General features: G+C 49.7%; 2 protein-coding genes across 2 annotated transcripts; both read left to right on the top strand.

The window, feature by feature from the left end:
* Nucleotides 1-715: 715 nt before the first annotated feature.
* Nucleotides 716-9,911, top strand: Acbd4 (acyl-CoA binding domain containing 4). The gene is made up of 10 exons (XM_038328215.2): nucleotides 716-784; nucleotides 877-1,012; nucleotides 1,162-1,279; nucleotides 1,538-1,658; nucleotides 1,730-1,814; nucleotides 2,134-2,254; nucleotides 2,507-2,593; nucleotides 2,924-3,154; nucleotides 3,791-3,930; nucleotides 9,253-9,911. The coding sequence occupies exons 3-10, from the start codon at nucleotides 1,198-1,200 to the stop codon at nucleotides 9,370-9,372; spliced, it is 987 nt and encodes a 328-aa protein (XP_038184143.1). The 5' UTR covers nucleotides 716-784; nucleotides 877-1,012; nucleotides 1,162-1,197; the 3' UTR covers nucleotides 9,373-9,911.
* Nucleotides 9,912-14,312: 4,401 nt separating this feature from the next.
* Hexim1 (HEXIM P-TEFb complex subunit 1) lies at nucleotides 14,313-16,462 on the top strand. Its single transcript, XM_038328634.2, has one exon. It carries the CDS (start codon nucleotides 15,013-15,015, stop codon nucleotides 16,081-16,083), a length of 1,071 nt encoding a protein of 356 aa, XP_038184562.1. The 5' UTR covers nucleotides 14,313-15,012; the 3' UTR covers nucleotides 16,084-16,462.
* Nucleotides 16,463-21,385: the final 4,923 nt, after the last annotated feature.

Genomic DNA, 21,385 nt, shown 5'->3' with positions numbered 1-21,385 from the left:
GGCTCTCAAGCACAAGTTTTGGGTAGGGACAGAGAGCTGACACTTGGCAGCAGCCGACGTCCAGGCGTCCCACGCTAAAAGTTGCGTTTCCCGGGTTCTAGAGTCGCTATCTACTTGCCCTGCTCTTTTCTGTTCCCGTATATCCAAGTCCCAGCAATTCTGTGCGCTTGCTTGAGTCCCCACCCTTTCTGCGATCTTGAATTTTCTTACTAATTGTCGAACCTTCGCCTCGGATTTTGATTTTTGATTCCTTCCAGGAATGTTCTTTTTCGATATTTTTCTGGTTCACTCTGACTTTTTCCAAAACTCAGCTCCAGCGTCCCTTCTACGGAACGCCGGGCTCCAGGACTGGCCTCTATTGCCAGCGTAGACGTGTTCCAAGAGCTGGGTGGCGGTGTCTCGGATAGGCGGGACCAGCATCAGTCGACCTACTCCCGTGAGTGTCCACCTGGGGGCGCGCGGACGCCGCAATCATTCAGTGTGTCCACTGGGGGGCGCTGCAGCTCGCTTCTGGCTGTCGGGTGGTGCGGAGTGCGACCCAGAACTCAGCCCCGCCTGAATGGGAGAGGCATGGTGAAACTATTTGCATACTCTTGAAAGAGCCTTTCTGACTGGGTAGGGTATAAAAGCCGAATGTAAAACGGTGCCTCTCATTGGCTTTAATTTTCTTCTCGCTTTGCATCCCGCCCCATTCCTGCCACCCCCCCCCACCCAGAGGTCAATCGGAAACCACTGGTTAGTGGTGAGAAGAGGACCCCGGTGTCCCGGCAGTGGGTGCCTAAGGGTGAGTGAGGGTCCGGGGCGCGGGGAGCCAGGGGGGCTGTTCGGGCCCACTCCCCTCCCGACTCCTCCTCGCTCGCTGATTCGCCCGTTCAGGAATTGGAAATGGGCAACCTCAAGAGGTGCATCTGGGGACGTACATGGCTCTGAGACCCTTGCCACCTGCCTCTCCTCCCACCCATGGCCACACTGGTGGTCCTCGCCACTCTGGCCCCACTGATGCTGCCTTGAGGTAGGAGAAGGACCCTCAGCTCAACTTCTGGCCTCCTGGGGTAGCATTCAGGTCTTGGGACTTTGTTTGCCTCTCTGGGAACTAGACGGGTTGTTTACAGTGCCACCGTGGACCATGAGGCCTGGTGACACGGACACTCTCTCTTGCAGAGTTGCTCTAAGTAGGGCTCCCGAGCTTGGAGCAGCATGGGCACTGAGAAGGAAGAGCCCGACTGCCAGAAACAGTTCCAGGCAGCCGTCAGCGTCATTCAGAACCTGCCTAAGAATGGTGAGGCTGTAGGGATTGGCATTTTGGGGTTCAGGATGGTTCTTAGGCTCCGACCCCCAAATGGAACCGGGCCTGAACCCTGCAATGTTTACAGCCAAGTTCCTCCCTAGACTGTGGTGGGATTCCTCTCTGCTTCCTGTTTTAGATGCCAGGGGTGGGATCCGTAGCCACCTCTGCCCTCCCACGGTGCCCCCTTCATCCTCTTGGAACTGGGACTGATGAGGTGCCCTCTGTTTCCCAACTCTCTGCTCTACTCAGGCTCTTACCGCCCCTCCTATGAAGAGATGCTGCGATTCTACAGCTACTACAAGCAGGCTACCATGGGGCCCTGCCTGGTTCCCCGGCCTGGGTTCTGGGACCCCATTGGACGTTATAAGTGGTGAGCTTCCCTCCGGCAGGGTACAAATGCCTCAGCTGTCACCCAGCTTCTGACAGCCCTCTGTCTCCTAGGGATGCCTGGAACAGCCTGGGCAAGATGAGCAGGGGGGAAGCCATGTCTGCCTACATCTCTGAGATGAAGCTGGTGGCACAGAAGGTAGTTAGGGCTGTGGTGCTCAGTCCCTAAGGGTGGCTTGCCCCTCACTCTTCCAGGGGTGCGCTCCCATGTTTCCTATCCGTTGATATCCTTTGGGAAACCACCTTTCTCTTGCCCTCTCTCCCAATCCTGTCCTATCCGTTGATATCCTTTGGGAAACCACCTTTCTCTTGCCCTCTCTCCCAATCCTGTCTGATCCTGACTGATGCCAGGTGGATGTACATGGGAAGAAAGTAGTAAGGGGAGAGGCTCCACCTGGAGGGAATTGGGGTGGGAGTGGGAGGAGCCAGCCTGTCCCATTAGAACCCTTCCTGCACAGGTGATCGACACAGTGCCCCTGGGCGAAGTGGCAGAAGATATGTTTGGTTATTTTGAGCCTCTGTACCAGGTGATCCCTGACATGCCGAGGCCCCCAGACACCTTCCTAAGAAGGGTCACAGGTCAGATCTCCAGGATGGGAGCCCTGAAAATACAGAGCAAACTGCCTCAGGTGTAGGCTGGTGGGTGGCTGCTGTCTGGGCCAGGCAGTAGGAGCAAAGGGCCCCAGGTGTGCTATCTGTAAGGACCTCAATCAGTGCCCCGTTGGGCTAGTTATCAGCTCGTATGCATGACTAATGGGGACAAGGGACTTGATCTCACTGGAAGATGCCAGCCTCTTCCCTGCCCCTGCTTCACGGGCTGTGTCTCCACAGGTCGGAAAGAGCCAGCACTGCACAGAGATGACCAGACTGCTCCAGAGCCTTCTTGCCTCCCCAAGGAGCCTGTACCTCCAAGTCCAGGTTAGCCATTGGGCAGGAGAGATACAGAGCCATGCCTAGACTGGGAAGGAACACCTTCAGGAGAGGAGACGCTTGGTGCCACGGTGTCCCCTTTATACCAGCATGTCCAGGGAAACTAAGACTTCCTGTGCTTTCAGAGGCCAAGGGAAGGCTCTGAAGCTGTTTTCAGGGTCTCGTGTCTTGGGCCCACCGTACCTGCTATGGCAAGAATTCTAGGTCCCCTGAGGAAGGACTTGCTACCCAGCTGCCCACTCTCCCCTCCCTCCAGAGTAGGAACCCCAATGCCAGTGCAGCTCCCCTTCACAAGAGCTTTGCCTTTTCCCTCTCCAGAGCCCCAGCCACCCAGGGACTTGGACCTGGAGGTTTTCTGTGATTCTCTGGAGCAGCTTGAGCCAGAGTTGGTGAAACCGTCCCTCTTCTCCCCTGTTCCCGCTGGGTCAGAGCTGCCCCACCTCCACCCTGAGTCCTGCGACTCAGCTCAGCAGGTCTGCGCGGAGCAGAGGGGAGCAGCTGGCCGAGAGCTGAACACCAGAGGCAACCCTGAGTCCCCCAGTGAAAAAGGTGAGCTCTCTGTCCTGCCCATGGTCCCGGTACCCCAAGCTTTCCCTGCGTTGTTCTCTTAGGACAAAGGTGAAAGTCCAGTAGAGCAGTCTGGGAGGGCTCCCCAACAGCCAGATACCTGCCCAAGGTGAGCACAGTCCTTGTCCTGGCATTTTCTGAGATTGTTGGCCTCTGCGCCCTCAGCAAAGGCAGCTTACAGACCCAGGTGCATGGCGGCCGGAAGTTGTCCTCTCCCTCCCTTCCATTCAGAATTCTCAGAGGGAGACTGTGAGTTCTGTCTGCCTTGTCCTGGTCTAGAATGTCCTGCGTCCTGAATTGCCAAAGGGACACTTGCATAAATTGTTGTTTAGACCTCTGAGCACACCAGGTGTGTGAGGAAGAGGACATCGTCCCCTAATTTTCAGGAGTTAAAAACCAAGGCTTGGAGAAGTGAATGGTTTGTCCCAAGTCACACAGCTCATCGTCGGCAGTGCTAGGTCAGCCCCATGGCAGCAGCCCAGTACTCTGTCCTGGGAATGGACACTGTAAAGACCACACTGGGGACAGGAACACCACACTCTTAGACTTCTCTGGACCTGCCCCGGCTTGTGTAAATTGTCTCCTGCATCTCCTGCCCTGTGTCTCTATGCTCCACAGAGGGGTTGGAAGGTAGCCTGATGGGGCCCCAGGAATTGGACAGGTGGCTGGTGGGGACGGTCCGGGCCATGCAGGAAAGCATGAGGAATGTCCAGAGGAGATTACAGAGTCTGGAGAGCAAGTCCCAGGCACGTGAGCAGGTGAGTGCCTCCCTCCTTCACTGAAAGATTGGGCAAGAGCGCCTCAGGACTCCACCCTGTATTCCTCCCTTGGCTGTTTGGGGCTTTGGTCCCACGGCTCCACCGTCCACTGCTCTCTGCAGAGAATTGAGTGGTGTAGCCTCTGTTCTAGCTGGGGAAGCCATCGGGTGGGAGTGTGGGAAGAGCCTGTTAGGAAAGGGGGACCCCTCACTGATAACCCAGCCCAAGAAAAACCAAGCAGGGAGTCACCCCCAAGAGTTGGAAGGGCCACAGAGTGTGTGCTTTTGCACTGGGATGGGGTCACTGTGGGCCCTCAGCCAGCACTCCAGTTCCTGGATTTAGGGTTTGCCCGCCTTTTGTTTTGTTTTCATTGATGTTTGGAGCCAATCACCTAGGCTGGTTAGGGACTCACTGTGTGGCCTGGGCTGCTCTTCTGTGTGAATCTGCCTGTCCCAGCCTTGAGAGTACTGAGTTCCAGACATGAGCCATTCTGCCGGCCGCCCAAGTGGTGTTTGTTTCTTTCTGGTTTGTTTGTTTGGTTTTGTTTTTTTACTTTCCGAGATGGGGTTTCTCTTTGTAGCCTTGACTGTCTAGAAACTAGCCCTGTTGACCAGGCTGGCCTTGAACTCACAGAGATCCCTGCCACTACCTCCCTGTGCCACCAATGTATGGCCTGCCTAAGTGTTTTTAATCCAGACCAGTTCTTAGCCTTCCTGCTGATTTATTCTCTCCCTCCCCTCCTCTTCTCTCTCTCTCTCTCTCTCTCTCTCTCTCTCTCTCTCTCTCTCTCTCTCTCTCTCTCTCTCATCACTATGTGGCCTACAGGGTTGTCTTTTGTCTGTGGTGAGATATTGCTATGTAGCCCAAAGGTTTAGAATTTACCTTCCTCCAGCCTCAGCCTCCCAAATGCTGAGGTTACAGCCTTTACCACCACACCTGACTTGATTTCCCTTTTGCAGAAGAGGAAATAGAGGCCTGAGAATTTAGCTTGCCTGGGGGCACACAACGTGGAAGCCCTTCAACTGCTTTTGCTGTACCCAGAACCTACCAGTCTCCTCCCGTGGGCTCTGGTTAATAGCAGTGTTGAAGCACAGGGTAGCCCCCAGTCTCTTGGTACCCATCCTAGTGAGAATGTGGTTAAAGGGTGTTTAAACCGGGAGTAGGCTTAGTTGCTCTATTTGGAGATCTCTAGTATGACCCTTAACCTACTGAGTATGGTGGATCTGAGTCTTGGTGACAAGGATTTCAACACTGTTTCCCCTCCCCCACAGCATTCTTTAATCCTGTGTCACCTTTTCCCCACTTGAAATGTGAAGGACCCCCCCCCCCCAGCTACCCCCTGTACTAAGCAAGGACTCTAGCACTGAGCCACATCATAAGCTTGTCTTTTATTTGAGACAAGGTCTTACCAAGTTGCCCATTAGAAATTAGCATGTTTTATAGATTATACAGTTGTTGGGGTTGGGCTGGAGATACAGCACAGCAATAGCACAGCAATGGGGCATTTCCCTAGAAGCCCTGGGGCACTGGGCTCAATCTAGTGCCACCAAAAGTGGGAAAGAAGTTTAAACCTGGGCCGGGCGATGGTGGCGCACACCTTTAATCCCAGCACTCGGGAGGCAGAGGCAGGCGGATCTCTGTGAATTCGAGACCAGCCTGGTCTACAAGAGCTAGTTCCAGGACAGGCTGCATAGCCACAGAGAAACCCTGTCTCGAAAAACCAAAAAAAAAAAAAAAGTTGGAAGTTTAAACCTGGCATTTGCTAAGTAACTGAAAATCACAGACAGACCTGTGACATGAGACATAGTTAAAACGGGGGGGGGGGGGGGGGGCGATGACGTGTGTGTGTGTGTGCAGGCCACAGGACAATTGCATCTCTCCTAGTGTGAGTCCTGAAGATTAAACTAGGATCAGTCTTGGCCACAAACACTTTCTTGCTAACCATCTCATTGATCCTCAGCACTTATTGTTGTTGTTTTAAAGATTTATTATGTAGACAGTGTTCTGTCTGCATATACGCCTGCAGGCCAGAAGAGGGTGCCAGACCTCATTACAGATGGTTGTGAGCCACCTTGTGGTTACTGGGAATTGAACTCAGGACCTCTGGAACAGCAGCCAGTGCTCTTAACAGCTGAGCCATCTCCCCAGCCCCTTGTTTTTTGTTTTTATTTGTTTTTGTTTGTTTGTTTGTTGAGTCAGGGTTTCTTTGTGTTAACAACCCTGCCTGTCCTAGACCAGGTTGACCTTGAACTGAAGAGATCAACCTCCCTCTGCCACCCAAGTGCCAGAATTAAAGGTGTGCACCGCCACTACCCGGCTGGATCCTAAGCATTTTAAAATCATTACAGCATACCTATAATCCTAACACCCTGGAGGCAGAGTCGGGAGGATCCATGAAGCTTGAGACTTGCCTAAACTACACACTTTGAGTCCCACACCAGCCAAAAAAAAAAAGTTCCACTCTGAATTCCGAATATATTTTATTACAATTCTTTAATATCACCAGATACCCAGTCCAAGTTCAGATTTTCCTAGTTGTTTTGAAACTGCCTTTTTCAGCTGCTGTTGACGAGTCCAGGGTCACACTGTCCCTAGTTCATCACCATTATTTCTGTTGTTGCCTCTGCTGGAAGGCAGCTGTCAAACGCAGGGCATTTAGCTCAGCATCTAAGCTACACCCCTCAGCCTAAACTAGTCCTGGCATAGGGGCATGCAGACTGCCCCACTTCTGGGGCCTAATCATGCCTGATTCCCTTGTTCACCGTATTTTCTGTGAAATGAGTTAAGATCCAAAGATTGGTTTAGTATCTGGTTAAACATTCTGGTCAAGGTCCAGCAGAGGCTATGTGAGGTAGCTTACACTTGGTTTGGGTTTTAGTGTTTTTTTTTTTTTTATTTAGATTTCTTTTATGTGCATGAGTGTTTGCCTGCATGTATGTATATGTACCACATGTGTGCCTGGTATCCTCAGAAGTCAGAAGAGGGTGTTGAATCCCCTGAAAATGGAATCAAAGACAGTTGTGAGCTGCCATGTGAATGCTGGGTCCTCCGCGCAAGACCAGCAAATGCTCTTATCTACTAAGTCCTCTGTCTAGCCCTTGGGTTTTTTGTGTGTGTGATTTGTTTGTTTTGTTTGAGATATGGGCTCACTGGGTAGCTCTGGCTGGCCTGGAACTCACTATGTAGACCAGGCTGGTCTTGAACTCACGGTGATTTGCCTGCCTGTCTCCTTCCCTCTGCCACCCAGTGTAGTTTACACTTGTGATCCTAGCACTTGGGGGGCTGAGACAGGAGAGTTGCTGTGAGTTCCAGGCCAACCTGAGCTATAACGACCCTGTCTCAACAAATTAAAAACAGAAATCAGGAGCTGGAAAGATGGGTCAGCTGTTAAGAGTGCTTCCTATTCATCCCGAGGCCCAAGTTCACTTCCTTGCACCCATGTCAGACAGTTCAGAAATGGCTGGAACTTCAGCTCCAGGGAATCAGACCTTGATGAGCACCTCCCACACACGTGGGGCAAACACACACACACATGCATGCATGTGTGCACGCACACACACACAAACACAAATAAAAAAAGCCATCATTGTTTTACAAACAAACAACAAACCATATCAGAGTGATGTTCCTCACATCAGGGGGACACTCAGGGACAGGTGGTACCTAGCCCTCTACCACTAAGGAGTCTAGCGTGTACTGCTTGCCTGGTGACAGTCTAGCCCCAACTCCATGATGTCAAGTTTTCCTCTTGAAGCCACGGAATGTCCAACTCATCAACCAATTGACATACTGTTTGACAACTGATGATCTTTGCCTTGACAGCAATTTATTTAGTGCTTGCAAAAATCTGTTGATTTTCAATGCTCTTATTCCTCCAAACAGAAAAAGCAGGGTTTCATTTTCTTCTTTTTTGACTTTGTTCTTCCTCCTCTTCCTTTTTTTTTTTTTTTTGTGAGACAGGGTCCTGATGTGTAGGTCAGGCTAGCCTTGGAATTTACCTGTGATCCTCCTGCCTTTGTCTCCTGAGTGCTGGGATTACAGGCAAGGGCCACATGCCCATCTTCTGTATCTTTTGTGTTTTGCAGTGCTGGGGTGGAACTTGGGGCCTTGCACATGCTAGGAAGTGCTGCACCACTGAGCTGTATCCCTAGCCCAGGCTTATTTGATTATTTATTTGTTGACATTAATTTTATGTCTGAGTATTTTGTCTGCATGCGTGTATGTGTACTGTGTTTGTGCCTTGTGCCCACGAGTCTGAGAGAGTGTAGATCCCCTGGATTTGGAGTTATGGTTGGCTGGGAGTCATCATGTGGGTGCTGGGAATCAAATGAGTCCCTCTCCAAGAGCAACAAGTGCTCTCTTAACCGCTAAGCCATCTCTCCAGACCCTAATTAATATTTAAAGTACTAACTGGCAAGCATCCACAATGATATAATTTCTAGTTTTCTTATGGCCACAGACTCCTAAATTTTAAAGATTCATCATTTTAATCATCTGTAATAATTCTTTTGTGTTTTGCAGTTTTGGGGATTGAACACCTCACATGCTAGGCAGGCACCCTGCCACAGAGCCATAGAGCCAGCTCTTTTTTTTTTTTTAAGTGTTTCTGTACATGAGTGTTTTGCCTGCACACAAGTATGTCTATACACCCTGTCTGTGCAGTGCAGACCTTGAAGAGGTTGTTGGTTTCTCTACCGTGTACCACTGTGTGTGTGTGTGAGAGGACAACTTTGTGGAGCTGGTTCTCTCCTACCTTTATGTGGGTTCTGGGGATTGAATTCAGGCAATAAGGCTTGGATGGCAGGCATTACCCACAGAACCATCTTACCAACTCTCCTCCTTTGGTTTTTGTTTTGTTTTGTTTTGTTTTTTTGACTAGATTGTCACAACTTTGGAGATCCTTTCAAGCCAGATCCTGTTCTTAGACTTTAGGGACTCTGTAGCTTCTAAGTACTAGATGTGTCTGTCACACCGCCTCACCTTCCCTGCCCCAACCCTAGGATCGGTGACTCCTCCTAGGAGAGATATTTGGAGTACCCCGGGTCCTTGTTTGAAATATGAGCTATGTGCCTTCCAGTACAGGTCTTTCCGGTACAGTACCACTAGCCTGGTCCTTTTGAGGCCTGGAGGAGCTGGCATGGAAGCTGTCTCACCTGGGATTGTGAGGGAGTGGGGGAGGGGCACGCTTCAGGTTAGTGGAGCACAGGTAGGTTAGGACCCTCCCAGTCTCCGGGAGGCCAAGCCAAAAGAGTCTGGAAGTAAGTTTCTAGGCGGGCTGTACTGAAGCTGGCTGGCTTCTGACTCCTTCCCTCTTGGCTGCAGAGGCCACCCAGGACTCGGCCTTGGCCCGTAGGGCTCTCGGCTCCCACGCTGCTCTTCTTTATCCTGTGGCCCTTCGTTGTCCAGTGGCTCTTCCGACAGTTTCGGATCCAGAAGAGGTGACTCAAGGAAGGGGTCTCTCTAGCAACTGAGAAGGCTATGACGAGTCCCCGCACGTCCTGCTGTGACCTGAGCCACCCTAGGTTTAGGGAAACAGCATTAGAAATCCCCTCCTAGCCTCTTTCGCCCTGGCACTCCCTCCTTTAGTGTGTGGGGGGGGACATAAGACCCCACCCTTCCCTGCAACTCGCACTGACGCCCCGAGTCCCCAAGCGGTTGGATTGGCAGCTGTCATGGTGCACATCCTAGCTTTGGGGTTGGCGGTGAGCACCCTCCGACCCCACCCTCTGGGTCACCTGACTTTGCTCCGGCCGAGTCGGCTCCCTGCCGAGACTCAGCTCTTGGGCGAGTTGGGACTTGGACCTGGCCTGAAGACTGATTGGCTGAAAGGTTACAGGAAAGACTAGAGTCGGGAGGAATGGGAGGAGTGTGCAGGCTGGGGGCTGGGACGCCCCGCATACACGCACAAGTTCACTTCGCGCTCAGGACTTCACTGAAGATTCACGTGCAATTGAACGTTTCATTAAACAAAAGAAAACCTCCTCAGTCTGCCGTCTGGGCGCCCACGAAAAGAGCGGGAAAACGGGCGGGTCGCGCGAGACACAAGTCCGGTCCCACTCCCTCCCCAAGTGCTCTGAAGAAGAGCTAGTGCTTCCTTATAAGGAATTTTTTCCCTCCTCCCTAGAAGAACCAGGAGAAAACAGGCCTACGACTGGGGTCAGGGAGTACCTGGGTGGGGGTCGCTTGGAGTTGGTTGGCCCCGCCCCAAGGGGAGGGCTGCTGGCCCAACTTTGCACGCCGCCCTAAGGATTGGAGTACCCAGCAGTGGGCTCCAATGGATGCTGCCTCTTCCGCAGCCCTTACTTAAGTCTTGGTTGTTACTCCCTATCATGTCCTCTTGTTCTTCCCAGAGAACTTTCTAGAAGGCCCGGGCCCACCCACTGGGAGGGGTGGGGGCAAGTCCTCCATTGCCTGACACCCCTTCCCCCCCCCAAGTTGTGGACCCAGGACTGCACAGACCTCTTGAGCTGCTTGGCCTTGGAACTTTTGCTAAGAACTGCCTAGGTGGCCTGGCCTCTGGTCGGATATTGTGTGCCGACCCTGCTGTGCCTGCCTGGCTGCCTCCAGCCCCTAGCCTGTATTCCGCTTTAAACTGACCACTCCAGCACCTTCTAGTGCTCAGAGCCGACAGAGCTAGCTATTGGCAGCTGCTACCACCTGGGCCCCAGGCTCTCCCTTGCTCTGGGGGTAAAGGGATGGTACTGGAGATCCCTAGGCGTGTTCCTCTGAGTTCCCTAACACTGAGTCTGAACACTTCCCAGGCTTGGCCATCCTTAGGCCTCATGGGAAATGCAGTAACTTTGTGGGGCCTTAGCAGCAGGAGGATAGCCCTAAAGACAGATACCACACACTGCCCAGGTTCTTCAGGGCACAGTCGAGGGTCACAGGAAAAGGCTGAAAAGCCTGTGATAAAGGCAGACATCAGCTGGGCCGTGGGAGCCCATCGAACTGGGACCAGAATGCAGGGAAAGTAGACCAGCTTCACAACTCACATGCTGGCTCTGGAAGATCTGAGTCCGGGTGGGCTTGTCTGCGAACTAGGAATGGTATCCTCATCTTAAGGCAGGAGTTGAGACGTTTCACAATGACTGGAGAGTGGGAAATGCTTGGCAAAGGGCTAGAGGTTCTGGAACTCTACAGCCTGATGACCATGTCCCACCATTATAGAGTCCCCACAGCTCAGCCCTTCTAGTAACCTCCGTCTAGGTTCAACCTTAATGTACATCCCTGACTAAGTACCCAAATCCTCCAAAGCCTGAAGTTTGTAAGTTTTGACTCTCCCAGTCAAGTTGTTTCCAAAAACCTCATTTCCTCTTTAAAAAAAAAAATTCTTTTGTTTTTCAAGACAGGGTTTCACTGTGTAGCCCTGGCTGTCCCGGAACTCACTACATAGACCAGGCTGGCCTTGAACTCACAGAGATCCACCTGCCTGTGCCTCCCAAGCGCTGGGATTAAACCTCCACCTATCTCCTCTTTAAAAAAAAAAATTAAGATACAGCCAGGCGGTGGTGGTGCACAACTTTAATCCCAGTACTGGGGAGGCAGAGGCAGGCGGAGCTCTGTGAGTTCCAGGCCAGACTGGTCTACAGAGCTAGTTCCAGGACAGCTAAAATTGTTACGCAACGAAACCCTGTCTGGGGGGGGGGGGGGGGGGGGGGTTTAACATACATTTTATGCAGGAGTGTTTTGTTGGCGTGTATGTCCCTGTACCGCATATGTCTGGCACTGGTGGAGGTCAAAAGAGAGCGCCAGACCCTCGGAGCTGGATTTACAGCTGTGAACTGAGAGGACACAGGACACGTGCTCTCAACTGTGGAGCCATCTTCTCTGGCCCACGCCCCTTTTCCTCTTTGTTCTTCATCTCCTGGTGCCTCCTACGTCATGAAGACAGAGAAAGGCAGGATTTTCAGACAGACCCGAGTTTCTGGAAGTACATGGAAAACAAGCTAGAATTTTCAAAACATCTCAATGTTCCCCAGGGAGCATTCCTTCTTGTTTCCCCTTGGAGACACCTTGCACTACAACTGCTACCCCCAGCCCTGCCCCCACCACTCTGGAAGTTCCTCAACCCTTTTACTCTTTATAAAAGGCCTTTCCCCTGGGAGGTGGCACACATGTACAGTTGCCATTACTGTGGAGGCTGAGGCAGGAAGATGAGGCCTGGCCTCCAACACAACAGAGACAAAGTAAAATGTTCTTTATGCTCCGTCCCAGTCAGTTGCTCCAGAAGGCCTGTCCACGGACTGCCCAGCCCCGGACAACTAGGCTCACAATGCTGCCACACAGATTTCCTTTACTTGCAATCTCAGCTGCTGTAGTCTGAGCAACTTAACACTCAAAAGCTATCTTTTCTGCTCTAGCAGATGACTGCTAAATGCGTTGTTTGCAACCGTTTGAAGTTATTGGAAATAAAGTCCACAGTTCTTGAGGAAATGGGGGGGGGGGAATTTTATGTTTTGTATTAAAATTCTTTTGTTTTTGTTTTTGGGTTTTAAGACAGTTTTTTCTCTGTGTAATAGTCCTGGCTGTCCAGAAACTCACTTTGTAGATCAGGCTGGCCTTGAACTCACTGAGATCTGCCTGCCTCTACCTCCTGAGTGCTTGGGCCACCACCGCCTGGTTTTCAATGATTTTTATCATTTTACATCTCTGAAGTGTTTTTTCCTGTGTGTATGTATGAGTCAGGTACTTGCCTGGTGCCCATGGAAGGCATCAGATCCCCTGGATCTGGAGACAACATGTGAGCGCCAGCGCTCTTATCTGCTGAGCCAGCTCTCCAGGCCTTGGATTTTGTGTTTTGACAAAAAAAAAAAAAAAAAATTTAAAAATGGTATTGAGTGTCAGGCAGACAGAACCTCTAGTTTGATCTGCCAATTAATTGTCAGGTGACCTTGGATAAGTCACTTTATTTCTCCAAGTCTTAGAGCTTTCTTACATCTAAAATGGAGGCTAGATCCTGGCCTGTCTCACATGGCTGTGGTGGTCAAATAGTTCCATGCGTAGACTCTCACTGGATTCTGGCTGGGATGTAGGGAGAAATAAGAAGCAAGGGTCACTAGGTACTCAAGCAAAGGGAGCCGCAGCAATTACACCAAGGGGATTAAAGAGAGTTCTCAGGGCCCTACAAGTGAAAGACCAGAGTCCGAACTCCTTTTAAGGGGGAAATAGGACCCCACTTCACCCCCAACCTACCCTACGGCCCGGGGCCAAGCACACCCGTTTTCAGCGAAGGCCTCCAACCCTCCTTCTCCAAGCCTCTTTCCCTAGTCTCATCTCTGGACAACACCAGGCTCCTTTCAGAGTCATTGAATTTTTAATCCCTCCCCAACAGAGACGTGCATCAACTGGCCGGAGCTCTCCTGTCGCTTCTAGGCAAAGGTTTGTGATCTCAGAAGCGACGAAGCCAAGGCCCCGGGAGGCCATTGTCGTCAGCCAAATCCGGGGTTCGGGTGACTCCTTTGCTTTGCCCCCATTACGCGCTTTCGTGGGGGCTCACGCGAAGAGCTAGGCCGCGGATGTCCATTTTCTTTCGCCCCTGGTGTGGAGATGGCTCTTGGCCAGGGTGGCTTTTCTCACCCAAGGGTCCCCAGGGTAGCCAGGGGGGCGACGTCACTCAGGACTCGAACCCGCCCTCTCATCTTCCGAGGCCTAGTGTGAGGCTGATGTACGACAGGCCGACACACTGTGCCTTTAAGGCGGCACTTCTTAATTCTTCATTTGTTTACTTCTTCATGCGCTTTTCGGGTTTTGTTTTTTAAATAAATATTTGTCCACAATATCCTTCCGCTTATCTCTCTCCCAGGAACTCTTCACCTGCCTCAGAGACGTTACTATAATTTTAAGAATCCAATGTCAGTAATCATGACCAACATCTCTTTTTATAGGATTTAATCCTCTTTTACACTTTAGGGACTACTTTTTAGGGACAAACCATTTTTGCGCTAGTTGAAAACCGTCTATAACTATCCGAACCTTTCCGCTGAGAGCAGAATACGACATTGATCTTTTAAACGCACCTTTTAATAAAAATATTCTGTCTAGGCTCCCAAAGGTCATGGAATCTTCTTGTATTCCTGAAGCACAATGGTATGGTCCAGAATCCGCCCCATCTCCCTTGCGATTGGTCTTCCCCCATCAGAGAGACGAATAACTCTTGCCCAATGACCGTTCACGTTTCTTCAGCGACCGCAAAGCGATGGAAGGAGGCGGCCTGGGAGACGCCCCCTACGCGCTCTACGATTGGCTACGTTGCACGGCGCGCGAGGACGGCGGGCCAGAAAGAAGAGGACTACGACTCCCGGCAGCCCCACAGCGGGACTCCGTTACGCATGCGCACAGGCGGGGCTAGCAACCTTCTATATATAAGAGGCGCTGAGGGCTGGGAGACAGCAGTTGGAAGTTGGCAGGTGGAAAGTCAGGTTGGGAGGGGAAGCCGGAGGAGGAGGCGGAAGAAGAGCTGTCTGAAGGGGGAGGAGGGAGGGAGGAAAAGAGGAGGAGGCGGAGGAGAACTGAGCGGAGCATCGAGCCAGAGGGGAGATGAGTTTGTCTGTCCTCGGCTAAGGCTCCGGCCCGGCCTGGGGAACTGGGAGCTCGGGTTGGAGCGACACCCGTGGAAGTGGGAGGTGGCGGCTCTGGGACTTTAACCCCTTGTGGGCTCTGCGGCAGGGGATTTAACCCTTTGTGGATTCGGCCCCTCGGAGGCAGCGTCATCGGGTAGTTTTAACCCCTTCGGGGCTGGGTTTAACCCATTGGACTTAAGCCTCACCTCCTTGCCCACCAACTCCTCCATCGTGGGAGCGCTCGGCGGGGAGGCGTGAAGCCCACCCGTCTACATTACGTACTCTGCCTGCTACTGCATCCTCTTGGACTTGCTAGTTGGCCACGCTTGTGAGCTCTTAACCCTTTATTGACTTAACTCCAAGTTGCAATTTGAGTTTGCTGACAAGACGGACGAAAGAAGTCACTGCAGAAATTACCGGCCGAAGAGGACTTTGTTGGACATTCTCTGAAAAGAAAGAAAAGCCTTTTTTTTTTTCTTAAGCCAAATTTCTCAAACTTCCTGAAGAGGACTCTACTAAAGCCATGGCCGAGCCACTCTTGTCAGAACATCAACACCAGCCTCCAACTAGCAACTGTACAGGTGCTGCTGTTGTCCATGAGGAGCAGAACTCTGAGCGCCCCCCAGGCGTGGAGGAACGGGTGCCCAAGGAGGACAGTAGGTGGCAATCGAGAGCGTCCCCGCAGTCGGGTGGCCGTCCGGGACAGGAGGGAGAGGGGGGCCTGAAACTCCAGCCGTCCCCACTGCAGACCAATGACCGTCCAGAATCAAGCTGCCTGGAAACGGGCGAGAAGGGCCAGAATGGGGAGGACCTATCTACTGGCGGTGCCTCCCCGTCGGTGGAGGGGGAACCGATGTCTGAGTCCCTTGTCCTGCCAGGTCATGACTCGGAGGCCACCAAGTTGGGTGCTTCTGCCGCTGGAGGCGAGGAGGCATGGGGACAGCAGCAGAGACAGTTGGGCAAGAAAAAGCATCGGAGGCGCCCCTCCAAGAAGAAGCGGCATTGGAAGCCATACTACAAGCTGACTTGGGAGGAGAAGAAAAAGTTCGACGAGAAGCAGAGCCTGCGAGCTTCGCGGGTTCGAGCCGAGATGTTCGCCAAGGGCCAGCCGGTAGCGCCCTATAACACCACGCAGTTCCTTATGGATGACCACGATCAGGAGGAGCCTGACCTCAAAACCGGCCTCTACCCCAAGCGGGCAGCCGCCAAATCCGACGACACCAGCGATGAGGACTTTGTGGAAGAAGTTGGTGAGGAGGACGGGGGCAGCGATGGCATGGGAGGGGACGGCAGCGAGTTTCTGCAGCGGGACTTCTCGGAGACGTATGAACGGTACCACGCCGAGAGCCTGCAGAACATGAGCAAGCAGGAGCTCATCAAAGAGTACCTGGAGCTGGAGAAGTGCCTCTCGCGCAAGGAGGACGAAAATAACCGACTGCGGCTGGAGAGCAAGCGGCTGGGCGGCGTCGATGCGCGAGTGCGGGAGCTGGAGCTGGAGCTGGACCGGCTGCGCGCCGAGAACCTCCAGCTGCTGACCGAGAACGAATTACACCGGCAGCAGGAGCGAGCGCCGCTTTCCAAGTTCGGCGACTAGACTGAAAACTTTGGGGGGGAGGGGGCAAAGGGGACTTTTTACAGTGCTGGAATGTAACATTATATACATGTGTATATAAGACAGCGGACCTTTTTATGACACATAATCAGAAGAGAAAATCCCCCTGGCTTTGGTTTGGTAAATTTAGCCATGATGTTACTTGTGTGCTTTCTCCTGTTCTTTAATTATGTGAAACTGAAGGGTTGCTTTTCTTGTTTTCCTTCTTAGACGTTGTTTCTTAATGTGCAAGTAATTTGACCAAGTTAAAATGCATTTTTCTGTTTAAAAATCCCCTCCTTAAGCGGAGCTATGAGGTGGCCAAATCTGAGACCCATTACATTCATTCTAGTTATAATAAATTTAATGTTTGTAAATGTAACAGTTTCAGTGTGATTTCTAGAGATTCAAAATCGTGTTGATTGGTGTGACTGTACTTTTGAGGAAGGGTAAAAAAAAAACTGTTAAATTTATCAGTTTGCAAAACTACCTGAAATTTGGTTTGCCCCCCACTTATGGTTTTAGTATGCTTCAAAATGCAGTTCAGGTAAAATACGTTCAGCTTTATCTTCAGTACTAAACTGTGCTTGCTTCCTAATGCCTTTATGAGTTGCTTGGTATTTGGGGGGACAGAAAGTGGCTACAAACAGAAGCCCAGCATCTGCCCCTCAATGGCCATTCAGAAGTGTGCTAACCAAAGAATAAACCTAGTTTGGCAATCTGTTAGAGAACTGGAAGCATCATTCCAGCTCTACAAGTCCAGTTCAGTAGTCCTGGCTTCCCTCTAAGCCCTCGCCCCCAACTCCAATAATGCTAAGGAGTCCTGGAGACCTAGGTGAGGCTCCTGGTAAACTTGCTTTCTCAGTGCAAGCAAGAAATAAACTTGTGGGGTAACTCTATGTTAACATGTTAGAGACAGAATATTGGCTTGAATTGGCTAAGTAATCCAAGGACTTAGCTTCATTGTCCTATACTTAAAAGTATTTTTCTCTATTAAGAAAAGCTGACCTATCCATTAGAATCAAACTAAAATTTGAAATGCCCCTTTCTGTTGGTTACAGAGAGGGCCTGAGGCCCTGAGGTGATGAGCAGAAACCCTGCATGTCCTCAGTACAACAGCTAGTCTCAGTCTCCTGGGCTGCTGGACAGCTGCCTAGGTTAGGGACTTCTGCTCTTGAAAATGCAGGAAAGCTCTGAGAACTAGTTCCTACCGCAGACTAAAAAAATAAATTCAACCATTGTTCCTTCTTGTCATAGTTAATGCATCCCTCCTTCACCTGACCTGTGTCAGTATTTCCCTAGGGCAATTGTATTGCTCAAATTATTAGCACAGTGGTTCCTTAACCTGGAGCCTTAAAAACCACAGGGGGCCTTGGGGGTCCATGCACCCCATATAATTGTATGTAGTCTTGTGAGATATATATTTACAAACAGCCACTGGTTCAAGAGACTCAGGAGATTGCCCAATTCTTTAAGAACCCCTAAACAGGGTGGGAGGGGTACCCTTCTCTGTTCTGGCAGCTAAATGGCAACAGTGGAGATGAAGGAAATTTCAAGAATGCATAAGCAGCACAGACAAAATCAGTAAATCAAGGGAAACTGTGCCAGTAGGATGGACCCGAGGCCTTCAAAAGACTGTTGGTCCCATTCTGGCAGGTGGTCTACTGCAGAAATTGTAAAAATCAATTTTTTGACCTAAAGATTGCATTAAATATCTATTTTGAAACAGTTTCCGTGGTTTTTTTTTTTTTTTTAAATTCTATGACATCATGCAGCAGCCTTAGAAAACTGGCTGTTTGGCAGAAAGCAGCAATAGTGCCCTCTGGCTTTACCATGCAAAGCCATACCTCATTTGAGTGCACCAGAGCAGGATGCAGCAGTGAGATCGTTTTCCTAAGATTGAGCTAGAAACAACCTATTTCTTCTACTCTTAGAAACATGGACTTTCCAGACCCCACTCTGGGAAGACCTTAAATGCTTCTGTCACTACTTTGAAGTGAAACTATGTCCGGGTTTTAAACATACACACAAATAGTTTTAAGTGTCTCTAAATTATTCCACTTCACCTTGGATTATGCAAAATTTTGTCTCAATGTTTCAAAGGCACTAACATTTTGCTATTTATGTTCTTGGAATGATAAATGTTAACTAAAACTTTCTAGATTAAAACACAGACTACTCTTCCAGCAGAGAAGACGCTGAGTTGCCTGTAGTAACAAGGTTGTGATGACAAACGATCCTCCACCCCCCCACACACACCCCAGCCTACATTTTAACAGCTGCTCAAAAGACCTGGCTTGCAAGTGAGCAATTTCAGTTTGTTCCCTTTCTTGTACTAAGGCTATAAATGAGAGGAAACTGAGGCCCGGACTGACAGGTAGACAGAACTTTTCTTGGGACAGTCAAAAACATTGAGACCACTAAGAGGTAGAATCCTTTTGATTTCAAGTTTTAGAGGACAGACCCAAAGAATTCAAGATTAATTTAGAAATGAAAAACAGATTTTCTCTTAAATAATGGCCTGGGAATGTAGTTTAGTTGGCACAGTGGTTCCCTATCGTGTAGAGTCCTGGGTTTGGTAATCCAGGCATGTACTCATGCCCGTAATCCCACCAATCAGGAAGTAGAAACAGGAGGACCAGAAGTTCAAAGTCATTTCCTGTCCATACCAAATTCTAGGCCAGCCTGGGCTGGCCATGTGAGACCCTGTCTCAAAATAATAAAAGGGTGAGGGGACAGGACATAGCTAAATTGGTAAACTGATTGCCATAAAGCTTAAGAACCTGAGTTTGTTCCCTGAACCCACATAAAAAAGTCAGGTGTGGGAGCCTGCACTTATCAATTCTAGCACTGGGGAAGGAGGGTGATCCCTGGGGCTTGCTGACACCTAGTTTAGCATAATGTAAGTCCCAGGTCCCAGTCAGGGACTTTCTCCTGACTGGGGAAATGAGGAAGGATCTTGGCCATGAGTACACATGCCTATAATCCCAGCACTCAGGAGGCTGAGGCAGATGGATCTCTTTGAGTTAAAAACCTATCTTGTCTATATAATGAATTTTCCAAGACAGTTAAGTCTATCTTAAAAAAAAAAAAAAAAAGACAGACAGCTCCTGAGGAAAAATGGCTGAAGGTATCCTCTGACCTCATAAACATAAAGAACATACACAAAGTAAACAAGGTGGACAATGATTACAAAATAAGCTGTCTTCTAACCTCCACACATGTATGTGTGCCTGCCACAGCCTCCACATGTGTATGTGCACCTGCCACAGATATACAGCCACACAAACATATACACAAGATTGTCATTAACAAATTTAAGAAATGATAGGTAGCCAGGTGGTGGTGGTGCATGCCTTTAATGCCAGCACTCAGGAGGCAGAGGCGAGGCAGGTGGATCTCTGTGAGTTCGAGGACAGCCTGGTATACAGAGTAAGTTCCAGGATAGCCAGGGCTTCATAGAGAAATTGTTTAAAAAAAAACAGGGGGGGGGTGATAGGTAATAGGTAAAATGGTTGGGAGGTTAAAAGTACTTGTTGCTCTTGCAGAAGTCCCAGTCTCAACACATGGTGGCTCACAGCTATCCATAATTCCAGTTCCAGGGGACTGATCCCTTCTTTTGACATCATGGACCCAAGCATGCACACACGTGGTACACATATATACATGCAGGCAAAACACTCAAATTTTTTTAAAAAGTGATAAACAAAAGCAAGATACTTCCACTGGGTGTGGTGATGAACACCTGTAGTCCCAGCATTTGGGGTGTGGAAGCAGGCAAACAGAAATTAAAGGTCATCCTTGGTTACATAGCATCAGCCTGGATTATAGGAGCCCTGTCTCCAAAACACACTAAAACAAAAACATAAGATAGGCATGATTGTTATTGGCTCTACCAAGAACAGTTGCATATTTGATCAGCGTTTTACTTTTCACTTCACTCAGAATAAAAAGCCCTTGCTTGGGGAAAATATGAATAAACATACTTTAAAGCCAGGTGCAATTTGCATACCTAGAGTCCCAACATTTGGGAAACAGAAGAGTTTGAAGCAAGCCTGAGCTGCTGCATGGTAGAAGTTTAGTTCCCCAACCCATGGCTCTGTGATGTAGATCAATGACAGGGCAGTTAGAGTACTTGAGTAGCACACACGAGGCTGGGGGTGGTACTCAGTCAGCATCATCAAAACAGGAAACAGTCCATACTTTCCCTAATGACGTCAAAGTTAGAGAAATTGCTGGGGGTGAAGCTCAGTGGTAGAGTATTTGCCCAGCTTCAACAAGGACTCTGGATTTGATCTCCAGGTCTGGGGACACAGGAGACAGAGAAACAAAAAGACTCCAAAGAATCTAAAAACAAAAACAAAAAACCCTACAACCTAACAGTGTACCTTCAAAAAATCAAGAGGTCAACATTCTGGCACAAAGGGAAGAGGAATCACAATGCCCCCTGTAGCTCAGGAGCTGACAGCTGATGGCTTCTGGATGAGGAAGAAATTGTTATTTTTGTTTGTTTGTTTAAGGATGTGGCCCCTAGCAGGTCCTCCATGCTAGGATAGCCTCACACTCACGAATATATAGGAAGCACAAACTGGAATCAGTGGGACACAAAAAATAAGTAAATAAATAATTGGGAGGTGGTGTGGGTAGATCTGGGAGGAATTAAGAGGGAGACTGATCAAATTACAACATTGACTGCATAAATGAAATTAATAAAAAATATTATCTTTTAAAATTTTTTATCAGCCGGGCAGTGGTGGCACACACCTTTAATCCCAGCACTCTGGAAGGCAGAGGCAGGTGGATCTCTGTGAGTTCGAGGCCAGCCTGGTCTATAAGAGCTAGTTCCAAAACAGGCTCCAAAGTCACAGAGAAACCCTGTCTCAAAAATAAAATAAAAATTTTATCAAAGGATGGCTATATGAAACCAAACATTAATCCCAGCACTCAGTACTCCAGAGGCAGAGGGAGGAAGATGTCTGTGAGTTCAAGACCACCCACTCTGCTCTACATAGTAAAATCTTGTGTTTAAAACCAAAACCCAGACCAGGCAGCAGAAGCAGACAGACCTCTGTGAGTTTAAAGTCAGCCTCGTCTACAAAGCGAGTTGTAGGATAGCCAGGGCTACACAGAGAAACCCTGTCTCAAAAACCAAAAACCAAATCAGAACTTTAGGTAATTCTAAACATCTACATATGTTGCCCTAGCCTACTTACATGCCTCATGTTTGACAAATACAATGTGATCAAAAACTAGCTATAACTGATAAAGTACTTATATGGAGGTCCTAAAGTACACTTGAATTTGT

The sequence above is a fragment of the Arvicola amphibius genome, chromosome 4, assembly GCF_903992535.2.
Source record: "Arvicola amphibius chromosome 4, mArvAmp1.2, whole genome shotgun sequence".
Classification (NCBI taxonomy): Eukaryota; Metazoa; Chordata; class Mammalia; order Rodentia; family Cricetidae; genus Arvicola; species Arvicola amphibius.
This window is presented reverse-complemented; position numbering and strand designations above follow the sequence as displayed.